The 22,803-nt window shown below is 48.7% G+C and overlaps 1 protein-coding gene and 1 long non-coding RNA gene across 3 annotated transcripts in view; one reads left to right on the top strand and one right to left on the bottom strand.

Annotated features, from left to right (window-relative positions):
- The window catches only part of Antxr1 (ANTXR cell adhesion molecule 1), a 185,892-nt gene that overhangs the window by 44,051 nt on the left and 119,038 nt on the right, over window positions 1–22,803 (top strand). The window contains 5 exon segments of the mRNA NM_001044249.2: window positions 3,706–3,787; window positions 4,353–4,386; window positions 5,504–5,583; window positions 8,160–8,228; window positions 10,026–10,106. Of these exon segments, the coding sequence (NP_001037714.1) occupies window positions 3,706–3,787; window positions 4,353–4,386; window positions 5,504–5,583; window positions 8,160–8,228; window positions 10,026–10,106 (346 nt within the window).
- On the bottom strand, window positions 4,849–10,619 carry LOC120102329 (uncharacterized). Of its 2 annotated transcripts, XR_015686778.1 has the most exons (5): window positions 10,535–10,619; window positions 10,004–10,136; window positions 9,711–9,754; window positions 7,642–7,727; window positions 4,849–5,725 (listed from the first exon to the last, which is right to left on the bottom strand). It is a non-coding gene; the product is annotated as an uncharacterized LOC120102329 (long non-coding RNA). The 2 variants fall into 2 exon arrangements; XR_015686777.1 differs by lacking the exon at window positions 10,535–10,619 and having other exon boundaries at window positions 10,004–10,299.

Here is a 22,803-nt window from a genome sequence, read left to right as displayed (position 1 = left end):
TGGACTCCTTCAGGGGTGACCCGGAAGTGAAATAGCTTTTGAGTTGTGTGGGGAACTTCGTACCAATTTCCACAGTGGCTTTATCCGCTGAAGTCCCACAGCGGTGGAGAAGGGCTCCTCTTTCCCCACAGCCTGGCTGTTTTTGTCCTTTTCTTAGTGAAATGGAATCTCCCAGTGGCCTAGGGCGTTGGACATTGTTTCAGGCATGTCTTGGCCTTCAGTAGTTCTTCGTTTGTAATTGGATTTTTGTCTGTTGATTGGATTACTTCTGTTTTTGGTTTTCTTTTCTGTACAGATTGTAGATATCAATCTCCTGTCAGGTGACTCCTTGGCCAAGGTCTTCTTCTGCTAGGCTATCTATTGGCTCCACTGCTTCCTTTGCTGTAAAGACTTATAGTTTGATATAATCCCATTAGCTGGTTCTTGTTGTTATTTCCTGAGATGCTGGAGCCCCTCGTCTTGCTTATATGCTAAGGTGTTTTTACCTCTTCTAGTAACTTTAGAGTTTCAGTTATTACAAGTGAATCAGTGACCCATTTTGGGTTGATTTGCATACCTGACAGAGGTGGGGATCAAATATCATCCTTCTACTTGTGAATGCATTTCCCAGCATCATTTGTGATGAGATGGACTTCTGTTTCCAGTGTATTTTAAAGACATATTTTATTCTTAATTGTATGTATGGTGGATGTGTGTGCACATGAATGCAGGTGTCCTCAGAGGCCAGAAGAGAGCACTACCTGCTGATGAGCTGAAGTTATGGGTGATTATGGACTGCCTGATATCAGTGTTAAGAACCAAACTCTAAACTCTTAACCAATGAGACATTTCTCCGGCCCTTCAGTATATGTTGTTGTTGTTGTTGTTTTTTTTTTAAGACAGTCAAGATTCAGGTAGTTGTATCAGTGAGTGTTTACTTCTGAATCTTCTATCGTATTCTATTGCTCTAGCTGTCTGTATTAGTCACTATGGCTCTGTAGTATAGTTTGAGGTCAATTACTGTGGTGTCCCAACATTCTCCATGCGCCTCAGGATTGTCTTAGACTCCCAGCATATTTTCTGTTTGTGTATTTTAGGATCGTATATTTACTTTCAACCCCCAATCTAATTTTCAGAAAGTTGTCTTCTTTCCCTCACCTGCCCCTCCTCCCAGCTATTAGAATGACCCTGAGGATGCTCTCTCGGCATGCTCAGAAAAAGACTCTTGACTTCCTGCCTCTGCTTCTGGGAACTCACAAACTGCCGATCCACAGGACGGAGCTCTGCCAGGTGGCCACTGGTACCTGCCCCATCCTGTTGGGGAGCACTGTTCTCATTCTAGCTCTTTAACTAAAGCATGGGTTACTTTTTTCTTTCTTGTCAGACAACCAAATGACACAGTTGAAATTTCGCCTTGGGGGGGGTGTGTGTTGAAATATTGGAGGTGGTAGAATTACAGCACAAAGAATTCCACCCACCACAAGGGCCCACATCTGTCCTAGGGCCAGTGACCAGGCCCTCTGCAGCCTGATCTTCCTTTGCATGGCCCAAGTGAGGCTGTCTCCTCTCTTCCAGAAATCTCTGTGGTGATACCTGTTCCTCCCCAATCCATTTCACAAGACTATCTTGAATACCTGTTCTAGTCACAAGACCTACCAGACATAGCAGGGACCCAAACAGGCCTAGACCAGGAAAAGGTCAGGCTCTAAGGGTTGCTGGTACAGATGGTCTGTCAAAACCAGGAGCCCAAGAAGACCAGTGAAACTGAGGTGGGGGCAGTACAGACAGGCAGATGAAAGGTGAGGTTAGACAGGAAGGCATCGGCCATACCTGTAGGTATCACAAAGCCACTGAGGGGAGGGTACCTTAAGTACGATGACTTGTTATAAGAGCAGGGACAAGAATGGTATATTTTGGTCTTCATTTTAAGACTCTGGCAGCCTCCCACAGAGTGAGTGGAAGAGGAGGTGGAGGGGCAGGTGTTATCCCAGAGGCCTCTGCAAGGTCAGATGGTAGTGTAGCCCCTACTGCTGCTGGGGTGAGTGTGGATCCATTTCTAGATATTTTTGGAGGTAAACCAATAGTTTGCTGCTGAGTCAGATCCAGGTAGGCTTTCAGGTTTTGAGGCCGCCTTGGGCAGCTGGGCTCTGGTGAGACAGTCTGCACCTTTCCCAAAGTTTGATTGACACAGTGATGAGTAGCAACCTGAGAGCGGCAACAGGGGACACCTGTACCAGCCCCTTTCAGCATGCTACTAAAGTTTCCCACAGCCTGGTGATCTACTCTCCTCAGCCCCACCCGGGCCTCCTGCCACATCAACTTTGTGCAGGATTAATGTTTTTCATTAATGTTTCTACCCAAACAATTACTGGGACGAACAGGCAGTGTCTCATTCATTGGATCATCCATTCAAGAAAAAGCTTATCAGTGTAGCTCATAGTAGGACTTTTAGGGACAAATCCCACACTTGCCACTGGCTAGTTGTGAGGCCTTGGACAGACTCCCTGGGCTTTTTGTGACTTGGTGTCTTTAGTTGTGGAACTGAAAAGCAGGAGTGCATTCTGTTCTCATCAAAGCCTGGCCGTGAGGAGAGAGTTCTAGTCTCAGTCTCTCTCTCTCTCTCTCTCTCTCTCTCTCTCTCTCTCTCTCTCTCTCTCTCTCTCTCTTTCTCCCTCTCTCTCTCTGTCTGTCTGTGTGTGTGTGTGTGTGGGGGGGGATCAGCACCTTTGACTTCCAGTCTCCAAGGGCAGAGGCTCACCTTCTTTGAAGCCAAGTTTTATCTCTTGGATACAGAAACATTAGCACCCGTGGCGAGGGCTTATTTGGAGATGAAATCCGCCCCTTTAAGCAGAGCTTGGTGTATTATGTTCTGTAGGAATAATGTTAGCGTCTCCCCTGACTCGAAGGTCCCATCTTCCCAGTTTAAATTGTACATTCCCACCTCTGCCATGAAACTGAAGCAGGAGGAAGGCCATCCTGACCCCTCTCACAGGCTTGTGGTTTACAAATGAGGCTCTCAGAAGTTCCGGCCTGGTACAGTGCTGCTGCAGAGGTAAAAATGTGAATGCAGGCGTCTTACCCCCCAGAGACAGCACTTTGCAAGACTCCATGTGACCCCGATGCCACTCCAACTCTCTCCCATCCTCTGTGCCACTTCCTCTGTCTGCCCCTGCCTTGACCAATCAGAGGAAGAGCACACAGGTGTCAGCCACTTGTGGACACACCTGTTCACGTGGGAAGTCTGGATTCCAGGTGCTCCTTTTTACTTTGGACGATGACTGCAGTTTCCTTCGGTGTCCTTTGCTCGGATGCCTCCCAGCCACGTCCTGGAGGTGGCCTTCTCTGGCTCCTCCTGGTTTCTCGGTGTTCATTACTCTCTGGTTCACCTAAGCCCTTTGTGCCTTCACCTGTGTGGCCACGTGTCCCATGAGGAGCAGGAACATTTTAAGAATCACTTCTGGTGTAAAAAGCAAGCTTGGGCCGTGTCGCCAAAGAGGAAAATGGAGATTCCTGTGGAAGGTTCCTCACATTGTTGAAATCTAACTCATCCTACTCTGGATGGGGCTGAACCTGGTGGTTAGTGTAACAGAAAAGTTTTCCTTCTGGTGGTTCTGGGGAGCCATTGGAGCAATACAGTGCATTCATGGAAAGTAAACTGGTGCATATGGCTATCAAGAGCAAGGAGAAACACTCCCGTAAGGCTAACACGACACTTTTGGATTTCAGGGAACAGATCCGGCAAGGCCTCGAGGAGCTCCAGAAGGTTCTGCCAGGAGGAGACACTTACATGCATGAAGGATTCGAGAGGGTAATTTTGAGACAGTTTTAAACTCTTGAGTATAACGCGCCATGCTGAAATATCAGTGTAGGGATAGCTGATGACAAAACTTGTGCGTTAGGGGAAGAGAACACAGTTTTCCCCCATATGCTCACTGACAACTATATTCTAAAGGACTAAGGGAATGGCTGTTTCTCCTTCACTGACACTCACGAAGAGTTCCTTAGCCCGTGCATAGATGTCACTCACAAATGGTGTCACTCATAAGTCCCCTCAGTCCCCAAAGTGATTTTCATGGCCGCCAGCCTCAATGGCTGAGGTAGAATTTCAGTACTGTTGGCGTTAAGGGAAACCTTTCCAAGACTCTGAAAAAGATCTCCACCCATGTCAGCAGTTAGTTAGCTTAGCTGCGAGAGTCGCTTTACCTGGATCTCAGCACTGGCATGTGGAGTGAGACCTGGGCAAGTCACATTAAAAACCAAGACAGCTCAGACTGCATGTGAACACCAGCTCCTCAGGCCTACATGCATGCTACTGGGCTGGCCAGCAGTGTTGCGTAGCTTATGGTCTAATGGCATCTTCGTATGTTTTTCAGGCCAGTGAGCAGATTTACTACGAGAACAGTCAAGGTAAGATTGTAGCCCAAAGCAACATTATGAAGTGTCTCGTGTCGTATTGTTTGCTTCTGAAGGAGAATTGGTACATTTCAGAGTACATGTGTGGCATGGTGCATAAATCCTGCACAATTCATTTATTAAAGAAAGAATATGAAGGGAAGCCTGGGAAGATGGCTTATGTCAAGTCAATTTCTATCATACTGTGCCAGGAAACATTATACAAAAACAATCACGATCCCTATCTGGCTGCAGCCTGCGGTTCCCAGGAATAGTTTTGCGTGGTGAATTCATTAAGTTAATAACTACTTGGATGGTTTAGTAAGGGCTTGGATTTTTGTGTCAGATTTAATGATCTTGTCTCTCTCTGAGCTCCTGCGGTTAGATCTGATATTTAGATCAAGTTTGGCTTAAAGTTCCCTTCACTTAAATATAAATGCATAAAGTATGCTTAATAAAGCCTTAGAAAGGGAAATATAACAGTTGTCATCATTTTGACTTTTATTAGTCTCCCTCATGGAGAACAGTCCAATCTGTCACCCTAGTCTCTTCGGTGAGATTCCATATAACTGTGGGGACTTTCCTCCTAATACCACTTCCTGCTTGATTGTAGTTAAACTGCAACAAATAGGACAGGCCCCAGACTTGCTGAGCGAAATCAATTTTAAGTACTGTTACTGGAAGTCTAAATAATATCGGGAGCATTCCAGTAGGTTTTTCCGACAGCTGTATTACTTCTGGTCAGCTTGCAGATTCTGATAAATATTATGTCTTGGCATACTGTCGTCCAAATGTGGTACATGTGGTCAGCTCTGGCATTCGAGGAGGTCCAGTACAGACCAAGTGTGGAATGTGCCCCAGGCCTGCTGACCCTCACTGGAGCTGGCTGCAAGGACAGGCTGGTTCGGCAGCCATCTTCTCAGCTGGCCTACCTGTCGAGATGAGGCTGGGAAACCCAGATGTCTGAGTTTTCTTCATGCTGGAGTTGTTTTCATACCCCAAAACAAGACTGACTGTCACCATATTCATTTTCAGTGACTGGGTTCAGAAAGAGACAAAATCTCAGGAGTGAGCAGGGTGGGTGTTCCTGGCAGTTCAGCATGAGTTACAGGGCCTTTGCTGTTTCGAGCAGGATACAGGACAGCAAGTGTCATCATTGCTCTGACGGATGGGGAGCTGCACGAGGACCTCTTCTTCTATTCGGAGAGGGAGGTGAGTAGCAGCCACTGGGTCTCAGTGAGGAAAGGGGACCCAGCATGCAGCTCAGAGCTGGACGAGGGTGAGGAGACCAGGGCCTTTCTCCAACACGACCCCGCTCTGTGTTCAGGCAAAACAAGTCGCTCTTGGTAAAAACCTGAATGAAAGTGTTTCATATGTAAGAACAATCGTAATAATTCACTTTTGAGTCAATGTGCATGCCTTGCACATGGAAAACAGTTTCCTCCTTTCAAAAAAGGTCTACTATACCTTTATCGAAGGAGGTGTAGTATTTTAGCAGGTTAAAAATGTCATATATGCATTTTAAACAAAAATTTACCAAATTTCTTCCCTTTTCCCTCATATTTCCTCCTAAAGCAATAGAGGAGGGAGAGCTTTCTGTGATGCATGAGAATCAGTTTGCCAGGGTAACATTTGTATTCTCAGCCCAGAAAACCAGGCTGAGCAGACACTGGATGGAAACTCCAGTTCTCCCTGCTTCTCCCTCCCTTTCCTTTTCTAAGGTGTTTTTTCACTGTATTTTAAAAAGATTTTACTAAAGTATTTGTCTATTTCCTGAATAGCAGTCCAAAGAGGGTGCCAGATTCCCCCCACCCCCGACCACCAAATTAGAGTTATGCGTGGTTATGTGAGTGAGGGCGCCTTCAGAGGCCAGAGACTTCAAATCCCCTCAGAGCTGGAGTCCCGGATGGTTGTGAGTCATCTGATGTGGGTGCTGGGAGTCAATCCGGGGTCCTCTGAAGGAGCACTCTATGCTCTTAGCTGCCGAGCCACCTCTCCAGCTCTCTCACTGCCATTTCTTTATGCTCACAAACATTACTCCCCAAGAGGACTCTCCCAAGGCCTCATCCCCCAGGAACTACGGGCAGTTGATAGCTATTTGGAGAGAGGGTCATTTTTTTCCGTGGTATGGTCACTGGGAGGTGGCCTATATATCCCAGTGAATGAGACCGCAGATGTATTGAGTCTCACTACAAACATGGCCTCTCTCAGACCCAGGTAGAAATTCACACAGAAGAAGAAGAGGATATGAAGCGGGGGGGGGGGGGGTGGAACAGACAGTGGAAGACATTAATGGCAGCGTTCCAATTCCCTGGGGCTTTTGACCACTGTTTAGTTTGAATCGAACTCCATCCACAAATATGAAGTAGTGTGTTTGCTCATTCTGAGCTTGTACTGGCTACGCTGTAGAGACACACAGGACAGCAAAGCAGCGTTGCTGGGCTCTACCATGAAATGCTTTCCTTGTTTCCTTCTCCTACGAGCACACGCCTGGCATGGGAAACACAAACTCCCATGACAGACGCCCTAAGCATCTGAGTAGCGATACATTTCTGTATGCTAAACTTAAAACTATGTGGTGGGATGGGAAGCGGCTTATTTAGGCATCAAATAACTGTCAGATCAAGTCAAAAAGCCCTAATAAGGAGAGAACCGAAATCGAATGAATGATGAGTGTGCGGGGTGGAAAGCAGACGTTAGCTGAGAGCAATTTTAGGTCTACGGCACATAAAGACTTGGAAAGAGATCGGCGGGCTGATGCCAACAGAGGGAAGGTTCCCAGGGAAGACAGAAAGAGCACCAGCCCTCCCCTTCTCCGTTTCGCCCCACAAAGCTCAGCTAGAGGAGAAGAGTCCCAGAGCTGATGTAGATGATGTTGGCATGACTGTGTCTCAAGGCTCATTTCCTTCTGAATGCCAGCAGGAACTATTTCCAGCAGAAAGAAGAAAAGACATGCTCTGTCCCTTCTAGAAGTCAGTGTGAGAAACAAGTGGGTCGGGCTTCTCACAAAGGGAGAAATTATAACCCGAACCGGTATGCATATATTGGGCAGTGGATCCCCATGTTCACCATCTGCTGAGCACTGACTCCATGTGTTCCTGTGCTCTACCCTGAACACAGGAAATCTGGGAAACAAATGCCAAAGCAAATCAAAGTACCTTTAATAAATCAAATACAACACTAAGCCAAAGCCTGGATGTTTTCCAGTATGTCGCCAAGTCAATGATTAATGTCGAGATGATCCTGCCTCCTGCTCAGATGTGAACTTACCGTTAAACCACTTCACTCCGTGGCTGCGAGAAAGGCCTGGTTCCCAGACGATGCTGACTGTAGACGCATCACAATATCCGTGAGCTCTGTGCGGATGACCACAGTTAATTCTCCAGGCACTTTACAGAGTGAAGCCAAGCATCCGAACAGGGGTATCGGGTGCCAACAGCCACATTCATTTGTAATACTGTGTGGCCATCCCCAGCAGGAAAAACAGTGTATGCCAATAAAACCCACTTCAGCCTGGATGCATGATGTGATTTATCTGCCCCAGTCACTCCCGCATCTTCCAGCGCTGTCCCTCAAGTCAACTTTGGCAGGGGACGCCCTAAAGTGACCACTGCCCTCTGACCCACACAGTGGTATACAGGCTCCTTGGGATCTACCTTACTCCTTTCCTGTGCCACCTGCCACACAGTAGGTGCTCAGGAAACACCCCATGGTTGATGGCAGTCTTAAAATCAAGAGAAGGCCTGCTTCTTTGATTCCCTTTAATATCCGTTGTCTCTTTGACACAGGCTAACAGATCCCGAGACCTTGGCGCGATCGTCTACTGCGTTGGCGTGAAGGATTTCAATGAAACTCAGGTATGAGCCTGGGTCTCCTGTTTGGAGATGTGCTGTTTGGGAGAGAACACAGAGCAGCCAGCACAGCGGGGCACCTGCACAATACACAGCCCTCAAGTAGGATGCTTTTCTAGGAAGCTGACAAGAAGACACTTCTGTCTGTGTGAAGAATTAGGCACCTTCTGAGGTTTCTGGGGTCTTAACACAGACCACCCAGGCCAGGGCACACTTCTCTTGTTCAACTTTCCAGGTAACATTAAGTCACCAAGGTGTTAACACAGCTCTCAATTAACTTAGAACACTCTCTAAAAATTTGGCAAGTACAACTTGCTTTTTCAAGTGACAGATTTCCTTTGTTCATTAAAAATGGAATGCATTTTCAACACCAATGTGTAAGAATAGCTGGAGGTGTGTGCCCAGATAGCGGAAACTGCTAACATCCTGAGTAAGAGCTCTTCCCTGTGGCCCCGTACAGTGACACACATCCTCAGTGGGTATGAAGTAACATAGATTACAAAGCAATGAGAATACTCCTGCCCACTTTTAGGAAAAACAAACATGTATCTGCATTTAACACGTCTATACATATCCACTGTCAGAAAGGCTTAACTACAAATGCATAAGTAGAGGTCAGTTATGAACAGGCCTTGTTTGTTCCTTCATTTTAACTCTTGTAGTTCCCTAAATTTTTTTTAAGAAATGGTGTGTTACTTTTGCAATCAGTAACAACAACAAAAAAACAAATGTAAAACTGACATGGCCTCTACAGTCCCAGAGCCATGAACATTGGGAGCCCCTGGTCAGCTGTTCTTTATCCTCCGTCTCCTGCTTCATGAACCCAATGAAGCAATGGGCCTGTCCCTGGTGGCAGTTGGTGTGAAAGGTGGGGGACCCCTCTCATCAGCCTGGTGTAACAACAAGGGCCTCAATTTGGTTCTGAAGTTGCTCTAAGAGGCCTGGTGTCTGTTTGACTCGGATAAATTAACCCGCAGATATTTGAGTGAGAAAAAGTCAGTGGCCCTCAAATCTACAAATGGCATCACGCCAAGTTGTGTGTTCATCCTACTAGACAGTCTTACCTCTGCTCCCAAGTGTTGTGTTTTATATGAAAGAAAGAAAGAGAGAGAGAGAGAGAGAGAGAGAGAGAGAGAGAGAGAAAGAAAGAAAGAAAGAAAGAAAGAAAGAAAGAAAGAAAGAAAGAAAGGAAGGAAGGAAGAGGATATGTTTCGTAGAGGCGTGGTATGGTGAGGTTATGGGGTGCCTCTGTGAGCCCATGTTGAGACATCCCTTAGAGTTTATTTAGGGCATGAGAAGGGGAGTTGAGGAGGGGGTAGAGACAGAGACAGAGACAGGGCGGGGAGGGGGAACCAGAGGGAAAGAGAGAGAAGAGGCCAACCAGGAAAACAAGGAGAGAGAGGTGGGAGGAGAATGGGACAAGAAGGGAGAGAAAGTAAGAGGGTGAGGAGGGGGCAAGCAGCCCCTTTTATAGTGAGTCAAGCATACCTGGCTGTTGCGAGGTAACTGTGGGGCAGAACCTAGAAGAAATGCTAACAGGAAGAAAGAAAAGATTCAAACAAGTGTAGAAGCTGGGACCTCCCTCAGCCCACTCCAGGGGTCCCTGGTAAGCTCCTTACTGCCTAAGGGCAGTTGAACTTGCTGGGGGCTCCAGGTTCCTCTGGGTTCAGAACACTGGTGCTTACTCCCGGTCCCTCCCACCCCATCCCCCACCCCCGCCCCCTGCAACGCATAGTAACTTTCCTGAGTCTTCCAAGTCTATGCCTGACACATCTCTGCACCTGTCTGTGTGTCTGTCCTCAGTTGGCTCGGATTGCAGACAGTAAGGACCACGTCTTTCCTGTGAATGACGGCTTCCAGGCTCTCCAGGGCATCATCCACTCGGTGAGTATAGGCTTCTTCCAAAAGGCTGATCTGCAGTTAAGAACAACCTCTCTCTCTCCCTCTCTCAGAACACCCCCCACACCACACTCCGCTGTTTTTCTGCCTGAGAGAACATTCCTTCACATATCTTTGCGTCTACTATGTCCTAAGTCTGCCTTCAGCCTTTCAATCATGTTTCTTTTCTTCCTCCCGTGCCAACTCTATCCTACAAGTTAAAGAGAACCCCTACCTGGTAGCAAGCCAAATCCCAGGCAGCCTCTGTTCTCAGAGTCTGCACTTGACTGACTCCCAGCCTACCCAGCCATGACTAAACATAGCTACCCACAAGCCAAGACACCACCTTTTTTTGTAAAAAGCACCTAACTAATAAGTTATAAGTTAAATAATTACAAAGTAAAAAAAAAAAATCAGGCAGGAGTTACACTTGCCGGACAAGTCAGCCCCGAGATCATTTCTAAGACGCTCCACTGTCATCAGCCAAGGTAGATCCCGAAACCCAAGCACCTGGAATACCTTAGAATGTTATAAGCAGAGGTTTTCGGAATTTTGAAAACAAGGCTTACTTCGTGCTGGGAGTGCCTGTCTTAAGTACTTACACTTACTTCACTGAAAAGTAGAAAGAATTGGGAAAACAGAAGATTAGGAGATCCAGTTGTTAGTTCAGGAGGGGGAACTTTCTACATTAAAGGATGTTTGGACAGGCCAACCATGGGTGAAGGTGGGCACTGCCGAGCAGGACTACCCTAGTTCAGCCCCCAGAGAACCCACATGGTGGGTTCTCCTCTAACTGTCCTCTCGACTCTGTGTGCATATATAGCACTTCCTGGGGTCAATGTGGCATTCTTGGTAACCTAAGAACCAGAACTCAAGTACCGTGAGAGACAGCCACCTCCTTCAGAATGTTCCCAGCAGGATTTGAACTGCTCCTAGATCCTGTGGAAGCTGTGTAGGGAGGGGGCGCTTCCTGAGAAACTGGGCTGACAGGATTGCTGAAAGACCCTGAAGGAGGTGGGTGGAGAACAGTGGGGTTTATCCAGGGGTGGCAATGGCAGTGCTGACGGAGAGTGGCTTGGAGGTAATGGAGGATAAGCCAAGACTTGTCCTGGAACAAACTGGCAAAAGCATGAAAGCGCTCTAACGGCACCTACAGGCAGTGGGTGGCACACTGAAGCACCTGTTCTCATCTTACCTAAAATTAGCATGTAATCGTTGTATATTTCCAGGGTCTGATATGATACGGCCAGCTCTATTTTCTGACTTCTAACCAAGCCCAACCCTGCTTAGCTTCTGAGATCACAGGAGAGCAGGCAAACCCAGCTTGCAACAGCTGTAGCCCGTGTGATAGCACAAGACATTTGCATGACATTCACTGAGCAAACCAGGGTAATCGGCATCCCCATTGCCCTATCAACTTTGTTGTGTGCATTAGGAGTCGTTGAGCTCTTCTAAGCCATGTACACAGGAGTTTAGAGACCCCAGAGATGGTGACCTAATCACAGACCCACACCAGGACAGCTTCTGAACAGGGCCAGGTTCTTTTCTCTGTGGAAGCCCCCAGGAGTCTCATGACAGGGTCCCTTATTAGTCAGCTCCTACACAAACGGTCGGCATTTCTACCTGTGTGAATCTGCCCGGGATGTTTGAACATTAACGACTCAAGCTCAATGTGAGCCAGGATGTTTGTGAAACTACTCCCCGCCCCCAACTGAAATAACTCCAAGGATGCATTACAAGTTCTAGCAGGACAGCATCCCCCAGAAGGAAGAAAAGTAATTGCAGACTTCGGTCTCCAGACTTTAACTGAATGGTGGCATTCTTATGAGCTTTTATCTGGGAGTTACATGGGTTTTGATCCTCCCAGGACTGGGAACCCATGTTTATGGTGGTTGTTAACTGGTTTGCTTGGACAGAGAAAGAGACGAGCCTGGTAGGGCTCATCCTTCTCAAGTCAGAGATAATTATGGCCTCAGAGATGGCTGGCTGCTTTTAAGAGGTGGGTTCCGTTTCCCTTCCAATATCAGAAACAAAAGCCATCATTCCCCCCATTTGAGGCACCCGCTCCTGCCCCTTCCTGACGCCGCCCTGTGACTGGTTATCTTCTTGTAATAAAGTAGAACTGGACTTAATTATCTAAACTAAGATTGCCAAGCAGATTCCGATGACTCAAGCAGGTCACAGAGGTTTCTGCATTCATGAGCCTCAAACAAAAGTGCAAGGGTTAATACTGATTTACCGATCAAATGATCACTGACTGGGAGGCTGGGGAGGTGGCTCACAATTGCTTGTCCTGCATTTGTGAGGCCCTGGGCTCTGTCCCCAGCGTTACCCGCCATCAAAAAGAAAAAAGAGAGTGTTGATTGGAAGCCTCTTGTTGTTCTTGTTGTAGACACCATTCAGTTATCAGGGAGGCAGGAAGTGACCCTGCCCCAATAAATCAGAAAGTCTGTGGGAGATGCCCACAAAAAGTAAATAATATATGAAAAGTTGGTATAAAGAAGTAGCATGTGCCTCAGGTGAATACCGAAGGGGACAGCAGTGACCAGGCTCCTTTTAGAAGGTAACCTAGAAGCCGAAATGTGGCTGTCCCTGAAGTGCAGGTTTGAGACTGCAGAGCCTGTGGTCCTGAGACAGTGCCTGGTAAAATGAATGAACCTCATGCAAGGCACAGCTTGGCACATGAGAAGGAGAAACAGGCTGCATTGAAGGCCTCAATGTTTGCTCTAAGACAGCCATGTACGTAGTCTGGGAATAGAGCGGCCATCCCCACATCTTAGGAAAGGAAGCCATGGTGGCTGTCATCTTACCCACAAGCCCCTGGAAGATGAATAATTACTTAGAACCAGTCGTGACAAGGTTTGAGCCTGTGTGAGGAAGAAGAGGAACTGGCTATTGAGCCTCCTGGGGAGGGAAAGGCTGTACAGCTGCTCTCTGAAGAAGCCTCTATTCTCTGAGATACAGGCCAGGCCAGGGATCTGCCGGGAAACTAGAGATCAGCAGTGTCTGTGGAACCCTCCTTTCCATCTGGGGAATAGAAGCAGAGAGTAGAGGCCGTATGGTCAGGAGCTCGTCGCCCAGGGGACAGTCATTCTGGGTGCTTCCCCGCCCCATACCTGTTTTGACCATTTCAACATCCCTTAAGCCTACCCCTCCCAATACTAACAGGAACAACTTACCTGCCAGAGTTACAGAAACTGTTGGGGACAAAGAGGTCAGAAAGAAGCCAGCAGTTGCAGTAAACTTACTTTAGCAAATGTCCCTTTGCCCTGTTTCATATTATTCCATTTTAAAACCCCATCGCTGCCACACAGTTTGTATTTTGTTGGCATTTGCTGGTGAGGAAACTGATGCCCAGGTAACAGTCCCATGGGTGCAGAGCTCTGGGGGTAGGGGGAGCCCACACAGTTCTTCCTCTCTCTGGGTTTTTGAGGGAAAAAAAAATAAAAGCCACTCTGTGCAGTCACTGGGCTGAGAATGCCATCAACCCCTCCCCAGAACCATTCAATAAACTGGGCATTGTGTGGTTGAGGAGGTTTGGTAAACTGACCAGGACCATACATGGCAGCAAATACGGTTCAGGAGATGCCGCCGGTGAGCACTCGGGAGAATGGCCCCCAAGCCAGAAACAGCCACATTTCAGAGAGGGAGACTCCAAAGACCAAATACAGGAGCTGCCTTCACACACAGCTGCCTCACATGGTTACAACAAAGGCGACAGAGTCCAATGCCCCAGTCTCGAAGCACCCTGCCCGGGTGGGGAGTCCTTCACCTCTAACCACTCAGGTAAAAGAAGGCCTTCCACAGCTTAGCTGGTACTCAGTGGCTTGTGAGGAAAGGACAGTTTGTCAGTTAGACTCAGACTTCATGGTCCTTTGGGTAGGCATCCCTCCTAAGCTATTACTTCTTCCAACCGAGATTAAGACAGGCACGGCTCTGTGTAGGTTCTGAGGTCAGGCATAGTTGAGGTCAGGAGAGTATGGTGGAAGATGTAAGTAAGCTATTACTTCTTTTCCATGTGTTTACAAGTCTCAAGGTAATAAAACCCTCACACCCTGACCATGGCAGAGGAGGCCGTTCACACCCCACACCTCACACCTCACACCTCACACCTCACACCCCACACGCCACACCCCACACCCCACACCCCACACCTCACACCCCACACCTCACACCTCACACCTCACACCTCACACCTCACACCTCACACCTCACACCTCACACCTCACACCCCACACCCCACACCCCACACCCCACACCTCACACCTCACACCTCACACCTCACACCTCACACCCCACACCTCACACCTCACACCCCACACCCCACACCTCACACCCCACACCCCACACCCCACACCCCACACCCCACACCCCACACCCCACACCTCACACCCCACACCCCACACCCCACACCCCACACCCCACACCTCACACCTCACACCCCACACCCCACACCCCACACCCCACACCTCACACCTCACACCCCACACCCCACACCCCACACCCCACACCTCACACCCCACACCCCACACCCCACACCCCACACCCCACACCTCACACCCCACACCCCGCACCCCGCACCTCACACCTCACACCTCACACCCCACACCTCACACCCCACACCCCACACCTCACACCTCACACCTCACACCTCACACCCCACACCCCACACCCCACACCTCACACCTCACACCTCACACCCCACACCTCACACCCCATACCTCACACCCCACACCCCACACCCCACACCTCACACCTCACATCTCACACCCCACACCTCACACCCCACACCCCACACCTCACACCTCACACCTCACACCTCATACCTCATACCTCACACCTCACACCCCACACTCCACACCCCACACCCCACACCCCACACCTCACACCCCACACCTCACACCTCACACCCCACACCTCACATCTCACACCTCACACCCCATACCCCACACCCCACACCTCACACCTCACACCTCACACCCCGCACCCCACACCTCACACCTCACACCCCGCACCCCACACCTCACATCTCACACCCCACACCTCACACCTCACACCTCACACCCCACACCCCACACCCCACACCTCACACCTCACACCTCACACCCCGCACCCCACACCTCACATCTCACACCCCACACCTCACACGTCACACCTCACACCCCACACCTCACACCTCACACCTCACACCTCACACCTCACACCTCACACCTCACACCTCACACCTAGGCAGGACTCACCCATCCTCTCAGAACCCTCGCAGTATTCCCACTTGCTACTTCAGAATAGGGGAATAAATTTTAAAGAAAGTGGCCGCTCCTTTTGCCTTCTCTCATCGTTGGGAATTTCCACTGGCCACCACTAGAATTTACCCCCAACTGTCCAGCGAAACCGAGGCACAACGATCCGGCCATGCTCCTGGGCCTTCCTTTGCCTCTTCAAAAGTGCTCTGGGCAATGGCTCCAGACAAACCCATGAAAGCTGGATCCAGAGAACTGAAACGGGTTGGCAGTTTTGATTCTTGACTCTTGTCCCCAACTGTCCCTACTTACTGCAGTTGAGGGCAGTGTCTGGAACCAGGAGCAGGCTATGGGAAGGGGAGCCCAGCTACTGGCTCCTTGCCATCGCTCCTCAGAAGCTCCATTTCTGCAGATGTTTCAGGGGATGCCTGGCTTCCTGTTAATTGGAACATGAGTCAGCACAGACAGCCTCTGTGTTTGGTCAACAGTAAATGGATGTTGAGCAAACGCTGGCTGGAGCCTCCTCTTAGGAAATCTGTAGGATCAGCAAACCGGGGACAGATCTGCCCCATAAATATATTTAAATTGATTTTGTTTCCTGTGCTGATTTCTCCCTTCTGTTCATAGGAAGAGATAAAAAACCCCAAATCTAGCCTGGACCCTAGCAAACTAAGACAAAAGGCAGTGCCTTAGTCTTCCAGGCTTGGCTCTTACCAATCTTGCAGGTCCCCAACCAGGAACTGCTAAAGGTTTCTCTCAGTCAGAGCCCACCACACAGCCCTGCCCTATGGAGCTAAAACCTCTTTCCAGCACGCCAGCGAGCATCTCCATCTCAGTGGCAGTCGTCTTTCTTTCTGCCAGCTCATTTCTCATCTTCAGAACCACTTCCTGCCTAGGGCTCCATCCAGCTCCTCCTGCCTCCTACAGCATGAGCCCTTCCCTCCCAGAACCCCAGTTGCAGCTGCTCTCCCTCCCAGAACCCCAGTTGCAGCCATTCTGAGAACCTCTCTTGGATGACTTCCTTATCACAGCCAACTGTCTCCCTCCACAGATGCTAAGTTGTGCAACCCCAGAGGCTGCCCGTCTGCCCTGTTTCTGGCACCACGTCTTACATAGTTACCCGTTACGCTGCTGCCCAGTTGAGTGTGCAGCCTTCGTGACCCATGGAGACCCACACTGAACACCAGACGGGCATTTTGTGGCTGAGCAGAGTACTCTCGGCCCTTCCCCTACCCTCTCTTCCAATATTGCAGCTCTGAGAGACAAGGAATGGCGTTCCCGGCTCTGTTCATACTGGCAGGCTGGAATACGGGATAAAAATAGAATCAAACTGTAGATGCTGGAGTAGAGCAAAGAGTCTCTTCTAAGAGAAATCATTCGCCTCAGCCACCATTTGACTGCACTGAGGCTTTGCAGATGTTGGGGCCAAGCATTTCTCCTGCTATTGTTCTCATTCTACTTTTTTTCTTTTTAATCTTTATTAACTTGAGTATTTCTTATTTACATTTCGATTATTATTCCCTTTCCCGGTTTCCAGGCCAACATTCCCCTAGCCCCTCCCCCTCCCCTTCTATATGGGCTTCCCCTCACCATCCTCCCCCCATTACCGCCCTCCCCCCAACAATCACCTTCACTGGGGGTTCAGTCTTGGCAGGACCAAGGGCTTCCCCTTCCACTGGTGCTCTTACTAGGCTATTCATTGCTACCTATGCGGTTGGAGCCCAGGGTCAGGAATGGATACAGAAAATGTGGTACATCTACACAATGGAATATTACTCATGCTACTTTTAAAGGCCCCAAGTCACACAGATTTCCACAGCTGCAGAGGCTGCAGGAGCCGCCTCAGCAAATCACAGCTCCTGCCCTGGCCTCTGCGGCTCTCTGCTCTCTCTAGGAAACAGCAGCTGTGATTTCATAGAAAAATGGTTCCTGAGAAGTAAGCTTGGTGTGCTAGTGGGGTGCTCCGTGGGGGTGGGGGAGGTCGAACAGATCCTGCCTGCTGAGCACGTTGGGATCCAGTGGTCCCAGCTACCTGAGCTTTCCCCTGGAAACATGGTAAGAACAGGTTTATTGGGAAAGCAAACAGTGTCCTCAGACTCCCATCAGGCATGCAAGTTACAAAGAATGACAGCAGAGACCACAAGGGGACATAGTTACAGAAAGTTGTGAGCTGCCATGTGGGCGCTGGACACTGAACCCTCTAGAAGGGAATCCAGTGCTCTTCATTGCTGAGCCATCTCCCCAGCCCCACAGGGCCTCTGTTTAGGCTTTCATGGACTCTCTCTCTCTCTCTCTCTCTCTCTCTCTCTCTCTCTCTTCCCCTCTCTCTCTCTCTCTCTCTCTCTCTATCTCTCTCTCACATTGGCAGGAAAATTGTATTAATTTGGGTTTAAAACAATGCTAAATGTGAAGTCAGAAGTATGTGTGCTTAGACACCGCCTCCACCCTGGGGACACCACCCTGGGGACTGCATCGTGGGCAGAATCACCTGCTGTTGAATGAGGTCGTCCCTCAGCATCCACTGCCAGCATTGCTAAGGCACATTTCTTGATGGTGAACTTCTGTGAGACACACTTGCTGCCTGGTGCCCAGGGAGTTAACTGACTGTGGGTTAACGTCTGCCTAGTTCTGTCTTCAAGACAAAAACCTTGTAGTTTTCCTTGATCTCACTCTCCCTTCCCTCTGTTAGGTTATCAGAAGGCAGCTATAGAGAGATAGAAGGCAGAAAGAGACGCTTGGTCTGACCTCAGCTGGGACCCTGTTTATTCACGGAGAGAAGGAAACTCTGTCACCCTTTGTGTGTGACAGACAAGATGTCTACAGGGGAAGATGGACTGCAGGCCCATATGGGGTGGGCCCAACTTTGTAGTCCATAAGGGAAGCTGGGAAGTGTAGTCTATCAGCAGCAAATGGTCCGTTTCCAATCCGATATAAATGTTGTCACCCAAGTCTAATTGATTTTACAAACTTAATATCTCCGTTATTTCATTTAGCTCCACACAGCCCTCCCCAGTCAGTGATCTCACAGTATTACACAATACAGAAAGCGGAGAGTCTGATATTTCCTAATCTGCCCAGGTTCACAGGGCCTGGAAGAGGTGAGGCTTAGAGCTCAGCAAGGAGCCACAAAGAGTCCACATCTACTTCCACATCCCAAGTCCAGGCTCTTGACACAGCTGTGCTGTCGAGGCTGCCTAAGGCCAGGCCCTGTGCTGTGCTCTGCCTGCCTGACTAGACTCATCCTCCCAGCCATGAGAGATTATCCAGCTCTCCCAGGGCCACACTGGTGGCCACATTAACCCCAGCATTTCTAGAGTCCTCACTATTGGTATGTTTTATAAAACTTGATACAATAGGTGCCTTAGCAGGTGGGCCCATGCTGGGGCATCCGCTTGAGGTAGCAACCATATGACAGCCTTAGTATTAAAGGAAGTTTTCTTGGGACCTGGGAAGGAGGTCTGGAGAAGGGAGTAGAAGCAGATAAAGAAAGGGACAGAAAGAAAGAGGAGACAGAAAGAGGGGAAGAGGCTGACTGGGAACCCATGGAGAGAGAAGAAGAGGGAGAGGGAAAGAACTGTAATAGTCCTATTATATGCCCGGCTCCTGGCTCATACCTGGCCGTTGCTAGGTAACTGTTGGGCGGAGCCTAGAGGGAATGCTAACAACTATTACTCACCATTTTAAACTGCTTTCCAAGATTGGGATTCAGAAAGTTCAAAGAATCATCAAGGATCATGGGCCAAAACCCAACTCCTCATGTAAGATTATCGAAAACACATAGTGACGTGGGCCCCATCTCTACTCCAGAGCCATGGTCCCTCCCTTCACCTCTGTCCATCCAGTGTTTCAGCTGAGGTGATTTCTCAGTGCACATGTAAGCAAAGAAACCACCAAACTGTGCTGCTCCGTGCGGGAAAGGAAGGCTGATTGCAAACGTGATAGGTGCATGTCTGTCTAGTGGTAGAGAAGGAGTCGTCAGAAGCTTCTAGAGAAGTCTGTACTGCTATGGTTACCTCTTGCGAACAGAGAGAGAAAGGAGCAGATGGGGAATGCCAGGGATATCTTTCAGGAGCAGGGAGAAGAGGGAAGCAGGGAAAACCTTGTGAAAGGTTATAAAGAAATGGCTGGGAAGCCTATAAACTAGAACTGCCTAGGAGCTGGCACCATGGAGGAGAAGGGGAGGCTGGATGAGCCAGGAAGCTAGCTGGGGGCCTTTAGTATGCAAAACAGGTCCATGTTCTAGGGACCCTATGCCCACTCATCCAGGTAAGAAGGGGTAAAGAAAGTGGCTCCTGGCAGAAACCGGTTTCCTGGTTTCCCAGAAGTGCTGCGTGTGACCACCAACAATCCTTGTTGTATTTCAGCCTGAACTGAGCCCAAACTGTCACAGTTAGTGTCACTGCCACTTTGGGGGAATTTGAACCTAACGGTATGTCCATACCTCCTCCATAGCTACCCTGCCTGTGCGGGGGAGGGACCCTCTAGCTCCTGCCTGGAGACTCTCCAGTCTCTAAACCGCCATTGGCCGCCATTCAGGCAGACTGATGACAGTATAGTCTGGGCTGCTGATAACCAAGGGGTCGCCCCACCCTGAAGACCACCCATACCATTAAGACTTCCCTACCTTTTGAAACCAGACATTTCAACCTAGCAGGAGCTATGGTCCCAGACAAATCCTGCCTCTCCCCTCCCCCTGCTGATGAATTTTACTCTACAGGAAGTTATGGTCTCCATCAGATGTTTTAAATTAAGGTTGGGAAAGCCGTGTTTTTACTTGATTGAATCACAGCCCTTGGCTGACATTTTCTGGCCCTTTATACACTCTTTACAGTTGTCAGCTAATTGTGGACACTTCAAGAACAGAAGACAGTGTGTGTTTATTATGACAGACCCCGTTGCTGTGTCTGTAGTTAAAACGTCACCAGAACGTCTTTCACCAAATCCCGGCCTCACCTCAGGATTGGGTCAGAGATGTCAGTGAAACTCGGGAACTTACATGGGCCGACATGTCATGTGCTTGTTTTGGGAAATGGAAAAAAGGCAGACCCAATAGCTCAGCTTGTGCTGTTTTGAAATCCACACTTGTGGATGATTAACTGATTGAGGAGACTTTCTGGAGGAAATCTGAGAAATTTTTCCAAAACATCCAAACGCAGCCCTGTGCTGTTCGGATGCTGCTGTCTGCTGAGGTGTCCCTCAGAATTCATCCCATCTCTTTAGATGTGGTTTGCTTGGAGGCCTGTCCCTAAGAACACGTAAAGGGACCCATGAGGCCCGAGAGCCAACAAGAAGTCTATGGTGGGGGAGGGTAGTCATCCTTCCTCTGGAGGTAGGTGCCACCTGAGGAAGACAGTGTCTTGTCCTTGGATGCTCCTGAAGGCCTAAGCTAGATGAATGAGGACGCATGGAGAAGCCACATGCTGCTTCCTCAGATGTTTCCTTGGGGTTTTCCCTGCTGTCAAGTCAGACTGATGATGTAGGGGGATTCAGAGCTCTGAGCAGGTATGCAGAGACTTCTGATGCCAATAAAGATGCACAAGAGAGAGATATGACATCCAGAACATTCCATGGTCACTGCTGTCGGGACAGGGGCTGGCAGGAGTGAGACACTGGGGCCACACCTGGGTGGGGTGAGGAAGGTATCAGATTAACCTAAAGCTGGGGGACCACCACCCAAGTGCAGAGTCAGGATGAAGCTAAAAACAAGTAGGGCCATGAGAAGACAGATTACAAAGATTCCATAAGGCTGTACACAAGAAGAGCCAAATAAATAAATAAATGTGCATTTTTTTAAACTAAGGGTTGGGAAATGGCTTATTTGGAAAAGTGCTTGCCTTCCAAGCCTGAAGACCTGAGTTGTAGCCCAAGTACACAAGTTGTTTAAAAAACAAAACAAAACTGGTAAATAATCTCAGCCCTAAGGAGACAGACACAAGAAGAATGCTGGGAACTAGTCAGCCAGTCTAGGTGAGAAATTCAAAAAACAAGGTGGCAGGAAAAATGATACCCAGTGTGGTCCTTTGTCTTTCACAACACACACACACACACACACACACACACACACACACACATACACACATATACACACGCATATATTCACACACATACACACACAGGCATACATTCACACACATACACACACATACATACATACATACATACACCCACATACATATATACACATATACACACAAACACACACATGCACATATACACACATACATTCACACCACACACACATACATACACACACACATGCACCTACACATATACACATATATTCATACACACATACATACACACACATGCACACATGCATGCACATAGACATACACACATACATTCACACACACATACATACATGCACATGTACTCACATGCACACACACATACAAAGAGATCAATGATTGAAAATAAAGTGGACAAAGAAAGAAATGTTGCTTTTCCTTGGCATTTCCTAAAGCCATGCTCATGCCTACGGACATGCCTGAGAAGCTTTGACAGTCTCGTCTGCTCTCCAGATAAAGATTTTCTTACGTCTGTTTGTTCATTTCCTTTTACACTGCTGCTCTCTGAGGACGCCTAGATTTCTCCCTGGAATGGGTAAATACTGTCTCTTCTGAGAAACTGGTGTGATTTCATTCCATGGATTAAGATGTTCCTGAGTATGTCTTCTGCACCTACTGCTGGGAGCGTGGAGTCAACTCCGCTGCTCACAAGAGAGGAGCCCTCCTCCACATCCCTGCACCCTCGCAGTCTTTCTCCCTTTACCCTTGGAATCCATTCCCTGGATTGTAATTTATGGCCTTTTCCATTTGATCATATATTGTGGGGGTGGATTGTTTAAGTGTGAGCTGGAACAAGCAGTTTTCCTACATAAGCATCCATGCGGATAAATGTGCGTTTCCAGGTCTAAAGGACACATCCCTCCTTTATAAACAAAATTTTAGTAATTGCATCACTTTAACAAACGCCTTTTATGAGTTCAGAAACGGTCCCTTTCAACTCTCTGAGCCATCTCAAATTTCATAGGAAGCGAGCCCTAACCATTCTGGTTCAGCAACCCCTATTTGTTTAAAATACTTGGTTGAAATGTTAGAGTCAGCACTCAACAAGGGATAAAGAGAAGCTTACATGTCCCTGATGGAGCCTTTAGCCTTCATAGTCTTGCAGCCTCCTCCTCCTTTCCTCCTCCTCCACCTCCTCCTTCTCCTTTCCTCTCCTTCTCCTCCTCCTCCCCCTCCTCCTCCTCCTCCTCCTCCCCCTCCTCCTCCTCCTCCCCCTCCTCCTCCTCCTCCTCCTCCTCCCCTCTTCCCCCCCACCCCCAGTCTGCATGACTCAGTGAAAGGATGCATTCCCACCTGAACCAGGGCAGTAAGACACCATGCCTGTGCTGAGGGGACATTTCCACTGTCTCTCCAGCCATACTTGTGCTTGCTCCTCCTCTTGGCTGCTCACTCTGT

Source organism: Rattus norvegicus, chromosome 4 (genome assembly GCF_021556685.1).
Source record: "Rattus norvegicus strain SHRSP/BbbUtx chromosome 4, alternate assembly SHRSP_T2T, whole genome shotgun sequence".
Classification (NCBI taxonomy): Eukaryota; Metazoa; Chordata; class Mammalia; order Rodentia; family Muridae; genus Rattus; species Rattus norvegicus.
This window is presented reverse-complemented; position numbering and strand designations above follow the sequence as displayed.